Source organism: Hipposideros armiger, unplaced genomic scaffold, assembly GCF_001890085.2.
Source record: "Hipposideros armiger isolate ML-2016 unplaced genomic scaffold, ASM189008v1 scaffold_913, whole genome shotgun sequence".
In the NCBI taxonomy this organism is placed as follows: domain Eukaryota; kingdom Metazoa; phylum Chordata; class Mammalia; order Chiroptera; family Hipposideridae; genus Hipposideros; species Hipposideros armiger.
The window spans coordinates 380,533-395,308 of record NW_017732263.1 but is presented as its reverse complement, the minus strand read 5'-3'; the positions used below and the strand labels follow the sequence as shown (position 1 = coordinate 395,308).

General features: G+C 35.3%; 1 protein-coding gene across 13 annotated transcripts in view; it reads right to left on the bottom strand.

The window, feature by feature from the left end:
• PPP1R12A (protein phosphatase 1 regulatory subunit 12A) overlaps positions 1 to 14,776 on the bottom strand; it is a 162,845-nt gene that overhangs the window by 107,407 nt on the left and 40,662 nt on the right. For all 13 annotated transcript variants that reach the window (XM_019630449.1, XM_019630445.1, XM_019630451.1 and 10 more), the window contains exon 2: positions 5,752 to 5,882. In XM_019630449.1, coding sequence (XP_019485994.1) covers positions 5,752 to 5,882 — 131 coding nt within the window. The remainder of the gene's footprint in view (positions 1 to 5,751; positions 5,883 to 14,776) is intronic.

Below are 14,776 nucleotides of genomic sequence, written 5' to 3'. Positions count from 1 at the left end.
GAAATACTTGTATGTGTGTAATATTCTACTATTTATTTACAAAGGTGGATAAATACTTATTTTAAATAATACTTACATTAAAAAACATGCTGGGATAAAATGTAAAAATAAAATGGTTATCTGTATAAGATGTCAGAGGAAACAGGGTGGTAAAGCAGGGATTGCCATTAGAACCTGGTATTTTATATAAATTATAAAACCAAATTAAATTTAAAAAAGCAAATTCTAAAAAATAAATAGAAGTAAACAATGAACCTAATTTCATATATATTCATTTCACTGTGTGTGTGTGTGTGTGTGTGTGTGTGTGTGTGTGTGTGTGTGTGTATATTTGGTGACATAATCACAGGGACAAAAATTATTTCAAGTGACTTCAACACAGTTATTTGATGGTATATTCCAAGTGGGGTACCTTAAGGACAAAAAGAAATGTTCCCCCTTTACCCCTGCCCAAAACACCCCAACCAATCAAACAAAAAAATCTTCAAATTACTTTCACTAATAAAATTGTTGTTGTTGTTGGTGGTGGTGGTGTTATTGTTTTTATAGGTAGTTTAACGTATGTGTAACATACAATGAAGCAAATTAGTAATTATATATTATTTTAATACTATAGTTCCTGGCAATGAAGTAATAGAGAAAGGAAATATTGATCCAAGATAGAAGAGATTAAAGAAAAATACCTTGGTGCTGAATCTGAATTGGAAATAATGAATGACCAGCGGTAACAATGAGCACTTCTAGCACCCATTACAAGGAAGAGGGCTCCCCGGAGAAACAACAAGTCTAGACCCAAGGCAGGAAATGTAAATGATGTCTGGAACATCTTGTAATACTAGAGAGCAAGGAAGCTTTTAAAGATCACTTTATTTGGTCATATTCCAAGGACTCAGGAGCCAGTATGAAAAGACTCTTAATGACCAAAGATGGTACAATTTGTTAATCAATAGGATAATAACTGCAATAGGTTGAAATACGTCAAGTATTAAGTTTAGTCAGACCTCAAAAAAACAGTCTAGTCCTTTTTGAAAGTAACTAGTAAACCAACTCGTTATTAAAAAAAAATCAGTATACAGAAGGAAAAAATAATACATCCTGTCTTTCCTATAAAATTTGTACTGGGGGTAACCAAATAGTAGATATGAGGAAGTTTCTTTTACAAAAATATTCCAGTTAATAAATGAAAAAGAATGACAAAATTAAAATAGTTTTGTTTTCATCCAATTATTTCTTTAGTTAGGGGACTTGGTTTTCAATGTTTTGCACATACTCGTAATTTAAATATATAATTTAGTTATAGTTTATGGTTGGAGAGCTATAACTAATTGATTGTTATAAACTGGAACAATAAATTGACTACACGGCTTCTTGGGCTCCACAATTGTTTGTTTTTTTCCAGTATGTCCAGAAGTTATACTATTCAATTTTACTTCTAATCCATAGCCCAATGACATCAACAAGATAATTTTTAGAAAATACTTTGATATGACAGCGAGAAATTTCATACTGCCTCTATTAGTTTGCTAGTGCTACCATAACAAAATACCATGGAATAACTGCTTAAAACAATAGAAATTTATTTTCTAATAGTTCTAGAGGCTGGAAGTCCCAGGTCAAAGTATTGGGAAGTTTGGTTTCTTCTGAGGCTCCTCCGTGGCTTGCAGATGGCTGCCTTTTCACTGTGTCCTCCCATGGCTTTTTCTCTCTGTGTGCACACCCCGTGTGTCTCTTTTTGTGTCCAAATTTCCTCCTCTTATAAGGATATCAGTAAGACTGGATTAGAGCACACCCTGGAGGTCTCATTTTAACTTAATCGTCTCTTTAAAGGCTCCATTTCTACAGTAACATTCCAAGGTTCTGGGGGTTATGGTTTCAACACATAAATTTTGTAAAGACACAAGTCAGCCCATAACACTGTTAATTCAGTACACCAAAGGAAGAGAATGATGTTAATGCACACATTTCAATCCTTGACCCATCAATATTTAGTAAAACATTAACATCATACTCCCAAACTCACCTCATTTATACGTCTTCTAATCTACTCTGGAGAAGGGGCATTATTCAACAATCTCCATTTTTTTTTTAGTTTTCCCTAAGACTTCTACCTTATTCAAAGCAGGGAGAGGTTGAGGGTAATCATTTCAGTGAAAAGGTGAGATAATCGAGCCAGAATGTGAGGAGCTATCATTTACTATTCACCTGGCTTCTGGTAGGCTACAGACCAGTTAGGAAATTGTTAAATGTTTAGAAACTAAACTGTAACTTCACATTCTTTGTTCCACTATCTCCAATAAAGGTAAAAAATTTAGAACTCACTGTATCCTAATCACCCTTAAATTTTCAGAGTAAAGTATCTGCGTTTCACTGTTTGTTTCACCTCCCGTTTCAATAGGTTTGAATTAGTACTATTCTGTGCATAATGCAGTTGGTAAAGAAGCAGGTAACAACCGATATGTTAGAGATGATGACGAATCAGCTAGGAACGTCGGAAAGGTTTCTGGAAGAAGGGACCCTTACACAATCTGCATCTCAAGAGGTTTGTAAGGAGCTGATCCAGGAAAGAAATAAGGCAAATGAACCACTGTGAACAAAGACACATTGATACGAGGAAATGTTGGGAAACTAAAAGTGGCCCAGTATTGACAGAGTGAAAAATGTGGAAAGCAATGAGAAATAAGAGCTAGGAAGATGCCACATCATTCCCAAGTCATTATATTATTTCACAAGTAATATTAATCATAGAGGCTAAGTAGCTTAGCCAAAGGCACGAAGCTAGTGAGTGCTGAACCAGGATTTCCAAAAAATAAAATAAAATAAAATAAAATAACTCCAAATACTTCACTTAACAGACTGACTCAACATTCCTATGTCATTCCTGGTTTATAACTGTTGTCTCTACATCATTAACAGAGCCTTTTACCCTACAAATGCTCTGATTTGGGGGATATCTTCATCCTATCTCTTAAGCCATCATGCTATAGTTAGCTAGGCCCAAGAAAACTTCTCACACTCATTAGTGAAACTGCTGAAAAAGATAATGCTGATAAAAATGATCATGCATTTGGAAGAGTCCAGGGCCATCATCACCTTAACAATTAACAAATAACCCAGTATATACTAGCTAAATTGTCTTTTATAAAACATTGTCATTAAAAAAAAAAAGAATTTTGCATGGTAGGAAGTGCAAAAAAGCAAAAGTCATCATTTTTCTAATTTCATTGCTTTTTTTTTTTAGCTGAGCCATCCTGCCACCTGTTGGCAGCTCAGCAGCAGCTCAGCTAGGGCTGGGACTCGAACCGTTGTTGCTCAGAGCTCACACTCTTGAGCGAGCTATTAACCAACTGAGCCACTCGGCCTGCCCATCATTTGTCTAATTTCAATTTGGTTCAAAGAAACTATGGATTTCAATACTTCAGTTATACTTCTTGTTATACAGGATAATATACAGCCATAATTTCTAACTGCCTATAACAAGGTAGTTAAGATCAGTGAAACTCTAGTCAACCTTGTCCAAAACAGGTCTCCTTTGTTTGTACAGGTCCTACGAAGCAAGTATGCCATATCCCACCTTCCAAAAACTAAAACGTTGTAGTTACTCTACTGAAAATATTAACACCTGAAGCAGACCGCTCACCTTCGTCATCCTTGTTTTCTGGCGTATAATAAACTGAATATGCCAGATACTTGCTTTACCCAGAGTAGACATGGGCAAATGACCCAGCCAGGATGACCAAAATCCCATAAGGGGAAATAAGCCGCGGTCAGAGGACTCTCCGGAAAAGGTTCCCCTCCTTGACAAATACAGAATATGGAGAAAATACATCCCATTCCCCACCCAAGTTTTATTTTGCTCTTGGGATGTGCATATGTAAAAACCCAATTCAGGACTTACGGCAATCACCTTGTAACCAGGAGGGGACAAGGCTAAGGATAAAGTCCATATTTGGGAAAGTCAGAAGAAGAAAAAGACTGAAAGACCCCAGGCCCTTGATGACATCACAGAGAAACTTGATAAACCTGAATGCCCTCCCTCCTCTAAACTATGTCATCCTGTAATAACAGCCCTTACTACTCTGTAGGTTATTTTAAATTTGATACTTGCAGCTAAAATCATCCCAACTGACACAATGGCTTATCAATAAAACCTATGGAAATTATTCCATAGGAAATTATTCAGGATAATCATTACTGAGTTTTTAAACTCAGAAGCACGAATTAAAAAAACAAAAACAAAAAACCAAAACACAAGGATTAAACACCGAAGAAAGAAGTTGGGTTTTCATTTTCTCAGAGGAGATAAATGAGATAATGGTCAAAAGTTAATACATACTGAGTATTTCTGATGTGCCAAGTACTATGCTTGATGGATTACGTCAGTTAACCCTCACAACAAACCTAACAAATAATATTCCATTCTATAGAGGAGAAAACAGAAGCTTATAGAAGTTAAGCAACTAGCCCAAGGGGTTATACCCCTTGAGACAGGGTGAGGAAGCTTCCTAATCCACATCAGCTGACTCCAGAGCCTAAGTACCAAATATTTAAGGACGGCTAAAGATATATGCACATTAGCTATTTTTTCCTATAAAGAAAAGATCCAAGTCCTCTGATGAACATGAAAAGAACAGAAAGGAGTAAGGAACTTGAGAACCATGCTTATAATTGTAAACAACTATTATTGTTTTGAAAAAGTCCTCCTCATTTTACACAAAAGAAATCAAGGCCCAGAAAGAGGAAACAAATTACCAAAAGATGCAGTATAGTGTTAAGAGTCGGTAATAAAACTCAACTTTGATCTTCTGATTCCCAGGCCAGAGCACTTTTCTTTTCACCAAACACTGTCTCGGTTTAAACTTAAGTATTGTTATCTCTGATACACATGAAAGGGGTAAGTGAAATATACAAAGAAATAAAATGATGAAGCCTTACTAAGAGAGGTCCCACAGGATACAACTCCCATATTCGATATTTATTAGTTGAAAAGCTTTGATGTGAGCAGGTAGACAACAAAGCTTTATGGTGCTGACACAAAGTACTAAGAAAAAAATTATTTAATTAAAAATTATTTTGTCAGGCTATCTATACTCTCCTGTTAAAAGTTAAAAAATGAAATTTTCTTGGAAAGTACCTGCCCATTAAAGATAGTAAAGAATACAATGACTATTTCTCACTGAATTTTACAAAATTTCTACAAAACAATCTTAATAAAAACTAAGCAAGCATAAATATTGGGTTGTCAGAAAAGTCATGACGCATTTTTGCAACGAGAAACATAGAAAAAATACATCATGACTTTTCCGACAACCCAATATATCGACTAGTTGAAGAACTATGTATCTATCATATTCTCCCTATAGCAAAGTAACCAAATTAAAAAGTATTGTTAATTTCCCCTTACAATCCATGATTACATAGGGATAAACTGGATTGTTAAATATTAACTGAATCATTTGACAGTTCTCTACATGTACTCAAGGCAATAAGATAAGATGGAGAATGTGTACTATTACTCATATCAGTACAAAGTACCAAAAGCCAAGGAGAGAGGGGAAACAGGAAGGTTATCTCATAACAAGAGACTCACTATATGGATTCCCAAGAAGCACTTATTCTCTTTCCTGGGAAGAATAATTTTCATGAATTGCAGTAACATCAAAGTTCCCTCATTTTATCATTAACAACAATTTCTGTAAAATCTCAGGTCTCTAAAATATTATTTGGATAAAAGTAAATAGAGAACTGGCTTACTCGGCAATATCAAGATATCCACAGGAGGCGGCTGCATGTAGTGGTATCCAGCCTTCATTATCAGGTTGATTAATATTTGCTCCATTTTCTACCAGAAACTTCACCATATCAACATTGTCATCAATGCAAGCCTGAAAATACAAAAGAACGCATTAGAAAAAATTTAAATCAACACTCCCAATATTACACCAATAGAATAAAATCCTTGTCACTTTTATAGCACATTCTCCATAAATCAGTCTGCTGCTATCTTGATTATACTGTCACCCAGCAGGCCAGTGTACTAAGGAAATTGTACAGTAGTGTACGTGACTACTCTTTTCATCAACCCTGTGAGGAAAACAAGTACACTTCATTAAAATGAAAACAATCAAAACATCATAATGAAGTATCACCAATACTCTCTATAGCAATGGTTCCCAAAATGTGGTCTGTTGAGGGGGGAAGAGATCCTTTCAGGGAGTTGACATAGTCAAAATTATTTTCAAAATTATACTAAGACGGTATTTCCCCCTTTCACTGTGTTGACATGTGCATATGTGGGTGCAAAAGCACTAGTGGTAAAACTGGTGTGCCTTACCAAATTAAGGCAGTGGCAAACAAACAAACAAAAAAAAACAACAACAAACCAAACTTTAACAGTTACTGTCTTCACTATGTACTACTCAGTTTTAAAAAACCTATTTTTACTTATTAATGTTCTTTACAAAGCACTAAAAATCATTAATTGTATTAAATTTTGACGCTTAAATATACATCTTTTCAATATTCTGTGGAACAAGATAGAAGGACGCATAAAGCACTTACGACTGCCATGATAAAAGGCACTAGGGTGACTGAGTTGTGAGCTGAACTAGCTACTTTTTCCATGCAGTATCATTTTTACTTAAATGAAAAACTATATATAGTTAGCCTAACTTGGATTTTTGGCAGAAATTTTCTTGAACACAAACAAAGTAAGCCTGTCATTTCAAGAAAAACAACTAAAAGTATTTGTTGCCCACGATAAATTCAACCTTTTAAGAGCCAAATAATTAGTTATTTTAACTTAAAAAGCTAATTATGTAAATTATGGGTAAAGTTTTACCATTTTAAAATAAATTAATAAATACTTAAAATCCTCAGTTTAAACCTCTAGTATTGTAAACATTAATACATACAACCCACAAAAATACAAGTTCTTTTGGTGGGGGTCCTTCAGTAATTTTTAAAAGCATAAAGGGGTCCTGAGAGGAAAAAGTATGAGAATCTCAGTCTGTAGTAAACAAAAGGGAACTTTTATCAATGTTTACTTTGTGCCAAGTAGTATGATTGGTGCTTTATCTTTTACTGATTTATATACATTACCCTCACAAAAGCCATCATGAGAACAAGAATTCTGCTGTATCCCCAGCACTTTGTACAGTTCTTCGCACATGGTAAGGGGCTCAACAAATGAATGAATAAATGAGAAAGCTAAGATTCAAAGAGATTAAGTAGCCTGAATAAGCCATACAGGTGGGAAATGAGAGAGCTGAGATTCTAACACAGATGTTCAGATTCCAAAAAACAAACTTTTTACACACTTAATGCTATTTTCCACAGATGTTCCTAGTTCATCAATGTATTTCTCACCTATCTGCCGTCTCTGCAACAGGATATTATACATTCTATATAGTCTAGGCACTTAAGTGTTATATAAATGAAACCTTTTCCCTTTACTTATCACAGAAGCAATTAGTAGCATTTTCTTAGAGGGAAAAGGACAAAGTTGGTGTCAACAAAAGCACTAAGGACAAAATACCTTACATCTAAAGTGGAAACGCACTGACAGGGAATCACAGCTTTTGGCTCTAGGCTTTAGTTCTTTCTATGCCACAAATTTTGTGGCTGTGGGCAAGAAATTTACTCTTTTTGGACTTTGGTATCGTTATCATTCAAGTGAAGGGAAGAAATTAAATTTCCCTAACACGTTGAACATTTTTATGTATCCATGATTCTTCCCCTTGGAACAAGTTATAAACAACCTGATGGTGGGCCAGCGGAGTGGCGCGTTGGGTAAGAGTTGGCTTGGGACACCAGCTCTGAGCAGCAGGACCCCGGTTTGGATCCCACATGAGGGCCAGTGACACTGCATCCTCTACAGCTAAGATGGTGAACAACAGATCAACCTGGAGCTGGGCTGCCCTGAGTCGCCTGTGATGGCGTAGGCTGCAGTGGGACTGGCCGGCAGCTGGTGTGCACTTTCGTGAGCTGCGATGAGCCGCTGTGAACGGCCGTCCAATGGCCTGCAAGCGACTGCCTCATCTGGGAAGAGCGCAATGATAATACCAACATGGGCCAGTGAAGCGACGTCCTCCACAACTAGACGAAGAACCAAAGGTCAGCATCTTGTCTGTTCCTCTTCCCCGATTCCACAATGCTGTTCCCCTCCCCCAATTCCTCAATAAAACCTTAAAAAACAAAACAAAAAAACAACCTGATGGTAAGGTCCCCAAGTGCCCAGAACAGTACCTTACATACAGCAGGTGGTAAATGAACATATAAGTACCATTCATGTGAACCTATTTTTAGCTGAGCCATCCTGCCACCTGTTGGCAGCTCAGCTTGGGCCGGGCATCAAACCGCTGTTGCTCAGAGCTCAAACTCTTGAGCGAGCTCTTAACCAACTGAGCAATTTATGTGAACTTTACGTATACACTGCTTGGGAAAAGAACAGATTTTTTCTAAAGAGCACTGGTTAAAGAAAGGATAGGAGATTTGAGAACCATAGCTATCTAATAACAAAAGAAACATCAAAATTCTATAGTATTAGAAAGTAGTTGATAAGATGTTATTTGAGATAGCTGAAGACCTACAGTGGCTTGAAATAACAAACCTATTTATAAGCGTAATCGTGAATTTTCCTTGAAAAAAGATACTAAACTCTATTCTCCTTTTCTCTCAACCTCTTTTAATTCCTACAAGCTCCAAACAGTATTTTGACTTTTATCATCAACTTAAAAATATAAAATTCTACTCAATAAATGCATCCAATACAAATACAATTACTTTTTTAAAAATAGAGAATAATGTCAAGCAAACAAGAAATAATTCTTTATAAAGGGAAATGGAAAAATGCTCACAATACATTAAGTTTTTTAAAAAGGACGCAAGACAATTAGCCAAATTAGTCCAATTTTTCTAAAAATTATGTAAACCAAAATACTAGAATTATATACTGAAGGTTAATAGTCATTATCATTGGTTGTGAGACTTAACAATTTCTATTTTCTTCTTTAAATTTTATTTTATTTTCAAAACGTTTACAAAGAATAGGTAGCGTTTACATAAAAAAAATCTAAGATTGATTTTAAATGAAAAATATTAAATCTACTGTATTGTAATATGAAAAAAACAACCAAATTGCCAGTGAACGTGTAAAATTCATATAAACCCCTCCAAAAAAGCAACAATATATACTAAAGTTACACAGCATTGATAAATGGTGTGTGTGTGTGTGTGTGTTCTATTCATCTAACAGAATCCTAAACATCAAAGTAAAAAGAATATCAAACAAAAAGAACGACCTACTGCTACTTTCAACAACATGGATGTCCTCACAGACATAGATGAGTGAAAAAAGCAGGCACACAGGACACATACAGCAGGTTGCCAGGCAAAGCTAATCTCTGGTGATAAAGCTCAGCATCATGGCTAAATCTTTGGGGAGACAATGGGAGGAGCATGAGGGAGCTTTCTAGAGAATTGGAAATGTTCTGTTCTTTTCTGATTTTTACTTAGGCATACAGACGTATGTAAAAATTTACTGAATTGTACAGCTAAAAGCTGTGTACAATTATATGTAAATTATACCTCAACTTAAGAAGAAAAATAGGCTATTTCCTGAAAGCCTACTATGTATAACCTCCAGTATAAGACACTACTTATCTTTTTCTAAACTATTTACATGCTAAAATGTGTCTTCCTTTAACTTCTATCCCCTTCCTCCTAAAGATTCACATATCAAATGGAATCCCTCTTTTAACTGATTACCTTTAAATATTATGAAGACTTTTTTTCCCTTAAGAATGCTCACATATTTTTTAGGGTAAATATCCCTAATTTCTTTAGCTACTCTTCATATATTATACATGCTAAAAGATCACAACGTAATACAGGAGACTAGTCCATAAATAACAATGATCATCTAAGGACATAACAGCAGTCAGTAGGAAGTTCTAAAATATCACTGGGGACATAAAGAGACCTTCTCGTGACTAAGATGGTCTACAGAAGTCTCATTAATGGGACCTGCTGAGTGGTGCGTTGGTTAAGAGCTGGCATGGGACGCCAGCTCTGAGCAGCAGGGCCCCGGTTCAGATCCCACATGAGGGCCAGTGACGCTGCACCCTCTACAGCTAAGATGGTGAACAACAGCTTGACCTGGAGCTGGGCTGCTGTGAGTTGCCGGCGACAGCGTAGGCTGCAACCCCTGCTGCAGTGAGCTGCCATGAGTTACAGTGTGTGGCCGGCAGCCAGCGTGAGCGGCTGGCAGCCGGTGTGAGCTGCCAAGAGCCGCAGTGAGCAGCCGTCCTAAGGCCGGAGACCGATCTGCCTCACCAGGAAAGAGTGCAATGATAATACCAACATGGGCTAGTGAAGCAATGTCCTCCACAACCAGACTGAAGAACAAAAGGACAGCAACTTGTCTGTTCCCCTCCCCCAATTCCCCAATAAAATCTTAAAAAAAAGAAGTCTCATTAAGGAGTATATATAATTGAGCAAGGTTTTGAAGATTACACAGGAGTTGTTCACTTAGCAAGTTAACTGGAAAGAACTTTAATGAGCAAATGTACGATTAAAAAAATGCATGGAATAAACCAACAGGAAGTCACCCAGTGCTATAGAGTATCTGTAAATCACAAAACAGGATAAGGCTAGGTGTCAAAAGGTCTGAATATATTGCAGGTAAAAGATCTGAATATAATGCAAACGTGACTGGATTTTATACTATAGGTTGTTTTAAATCTACTTTCTGCCCTTACACATCAAAGGAATCTGCTATACTCCCATCAGTAATAGTGGCTCAATTCAGCAGCAAGGGGAAGTAGGAGAAAACATTTTAGAATTTCAAGATGATGATGTCTGAGAAGCTATCCAGAGTTTTCAAGCACAGAGGTTGAAATGATCAGATCAGTATTTCAGAAAGATTACTGGAAGCCATATGAAGATGGAAAAGTCTGAACTGAGCAACAGCAGTTACACAGAATGGATCTATATTAAGAAAAACTTAGAAGAAAATGTGCAAGTTTAACTAAAGATTGAATATGAAGAACGAAGGACAGGGAGAAGCCATTCATGGAAATAAATAGCACAGGTTCAAAGAGCAGGTTGAGAAAAGGTGATTATTAGCTTTGGATATGCTGAATTTATACATGTCTGTCTACCTAACTAACCATGCATATATAATGGTCAACGGGATAGAAGATCTTTGAAAATAAATGGGGGATGACTATATCAATTTGGGAATTCTCTGCATTAAGGTAATAATTAAAACATGGGACCTGAAATCAAAGTGATTACGAAAATATTAAGAAAAGGGTTAACGTGCGAGTTCTGAGCAACAGCGGTTCGAGTCCCGCCAGAGCTGAGCTGCCAACAGGATGGCTCAGCTAAAAAAAGAAAAGGGTTAAGATTCAATTATAACCAGTATATTCAACGTGGACATCAAAGACATTTGTGGTATTTTATTCATTTAGTTCAAGAGATGGTAAACTTGATAAATTTCTACCTAGTAAGGAAAATACATACACAGTAGATGATACATCAAAAGGAATATGATAAATAAAATTATAGAGCTGTGCACTGCTTACTGTGGAGGCTCAGGGAAAAGAGCTTTAAGAAGGAATGCTGGTAGTCAGGGGCTATTTCCTGGAGGAGGCTATCCACCTGAGCTTAACCTCTGAACAAAGGAAGACACTTCCTGGGGTATTAAGATACAAAGTCACATGGTGAGTATAAAGGTAGGCAGGGCCTGGAATAGAGGCTCATTTGCCTTATCTTATGAGTACCGTATTTCCCCATGTATAAGACACACCCATGTATAAGACACACCTTAATTTTTGGGCCTGAAATTTGAAAAAAAATGTATTACATAAAGTTATTGAACTCAAGTTTTATTCATCATAAAATTCGTACAACTCCTCATCACTTGCGGGAAATGCAAGTAAAAAAATCTACAACTACTGTATAAGATGCATCCAGTTTTTAGACCCCAAATTTTTCGAAAAAGGGTGCGTCGTATACATGGGGAAATACGGCAATTCTTTGACGAAAATAAAAGATTTTCAGAACAAAAGGTTAATTTTTAAAGTTCCTCCATTTTAAGAAGGTGGTTGCCTTTGCTCTTTGAAAAAATTAACATATAGGAATGATTATTTCCCAGTAAAAGAACATTTGCTAATTTTGATTTAAAACATTTATGTTTTTCAGTTTCTTACAATAAGAAACACCAACAAAAATACTTAAAGCAGTTAATGTGAAATCTGCATGTTCCTTTATTTTGTCTCTGAAATATTTTAATATAAATTAAATGTAAAAACAATGTCACAAAGTATACTTTATATATGAATCTCAACTTTGTGGTATAAATTGTTCCAAGTATTCTCCTGAACATTTATAAAGCATATATATATATATATATATATATATATATATATACANACACACACACACACACACACACACACACACACACACACACACAAGAAACTGGGCAATTCATTCCCATAAAAATATTGTTGCTAAGAGAATCAAAAGCTAGCACAAGCAGCACATGAAGATACATGATTTATTGATTTTAAATATTTGACTAAATTTGGTCGGTTTATTAAGCCACATAGAAATAACAGAACTACGCAAATATATTTCCAAAATCTTATCTGACATGGCTTATCTTAAGTTTTCCTGGAATACATATCCAGAGCAATTACCAATAATAAACAGCTGTGTGAAGACACTTTTGTCATTTAAATTCAGGTACAGGCAGCTTTGTCAACTTGAGCTGTAAATTAACTCAACAAAGTAGTTCAAGTATACAAAACATCTGGTTTTATTTTAAAGGGGGCCTATTATTTTTCTCAGCAAATTAGCTTAAGGATAAATTTTGTCCCCCACATGTTTTACGGAAAACCTTGAGAAGCTTAATAACAAAAAGTTGAATAAAGGAGCTATACAACATTGGCTCAAAGTAGACAGAGTCTATGACTTAAAAGAGATTTGGGATGGGAAACACATATCTTAAAAAAATTACTAAATTTCATTGCTATAAGAGATAAAAAAATAAATGTGTTTAGCCACTATGTAATTCAACTGAGTAAAATCACAAGCACAAATTTAGTAGCATTTGAAATATATTCTAACACTGTTATATTCCTTTTCATGAAAGCGGTTTAGTTAAAAGTATAGATTCTAAGAGTCAGACTAGACTGTCTGGGATTAATCCAGTTCTGCCACTTACTGGCCAGGTGTCATTAGGTAAATTACTTAACATCCTGTGTGCTATGGTTTGCCCTGGAAATGAGGATAATAACAGTACCCACCTCAAAAGTTTATTATTAGAAGTATATGAATTAATATATTATTAGAAGTATATGAATATATAATAATTAGAAGTATATGAATTAATAAGTATATGAATTAATATATAAATTGGTACCTGTCAAAAAGTGCTACTGTTTATATCAATACATAATCCACATTCTACATCATTCATTTACATTTTTCTTTTTAAAAATTCTTATCCAAAACTTACTTTTCATTCTTCTATAAATTACAAAACAAAATTAAATGGTGGAGAGCTGTTAAATATTCCCTTTAGTACCACTACTTTTGGTAAAAGTCCCATCCACCAATGTTTTTTAAGAGGATGATTAAATTTTAATCTTAGAAAATCTTAGGGATTTCAAACCTTCAAACACTTTTAAAGTTTTATATAAGCTCATTCGTACAAATTATATACAATGCCAGGGAGTAAAGCAAAAGACTTAGTTGTATAATGTAATTATAGCAACTTAGGTGAAAATGTGATTTTAGCCAATTAGTTGAAACGCTTGCACAATTTGTGCCTAATCACTAGTAACACAGTTAATTATTGATAAATGACAGGCAAATTAATTTGAATACAAAAGTTCTCTAAATCAATTTTCACTTCTTTGAAACAACTTTTTATGACTCTTAGGAAGGAAAACACAGTTCTGGTCAACTGGTGGGGACAGAAATTTGTAGATACACTAGAAAATCATCCAAGCCCTAAGGATTCTGAGTGAGACATAGATGTCAGTCACTATGCTTAAAGAGGAAGTGAACTGGAGCTATCCAAGCAAGTTTTTGTTGTATTTTAAAGAAAACTGAATTTAGACATATCAAAGAAAGAATTATGGGTATGGTTATAATGAAAAACTCCAAGCAGTACTCCTATACTAAATAATAAAAAACAAACACCTTAATTGTGCATTAAGACTGGCAAATAAATGAGCAAGTCTTAGGAGCATAATCTTAGGAGGTCATCTATTATATTTAGTTATGAAAACAGGTAACAAGTTTAGCACTGCATTTAAGTTTAAATTTTTTCGTCTTTCTACTCTTATCACCTAAGTGGGAAATCTAGATGTAAAAATAAAAACCTGTCTTCATAATAAATAATATATTCAAATGATAAAATGATTGGAACAATACATTCAAAATAGGTTATACACAATGGCTAGACCATGGGAAATTCTTCATTTGGATTAAAAAAAATTCAGGCTTACGTACTCGTATACATAGTATCCTACAGAGGATACAGGTGACACAATGCCCGACAAGGAGAAGACCTAAATATATATTTGTGGACTGAATGAACTAGACATGGCAAGTATAGACTGTAAGAAAACCTGAAAAATATTTTTGAGATTAAAAAAAGGAATAAAAGGGCCGGCCGAGTGGCTCAGTTGGTTAAGAGCTCACTCAAGAGTTTGAGCTCTGAGCAACAGCGGTTCGAGTCCAGCCCGAGCTGAGCAGCCAC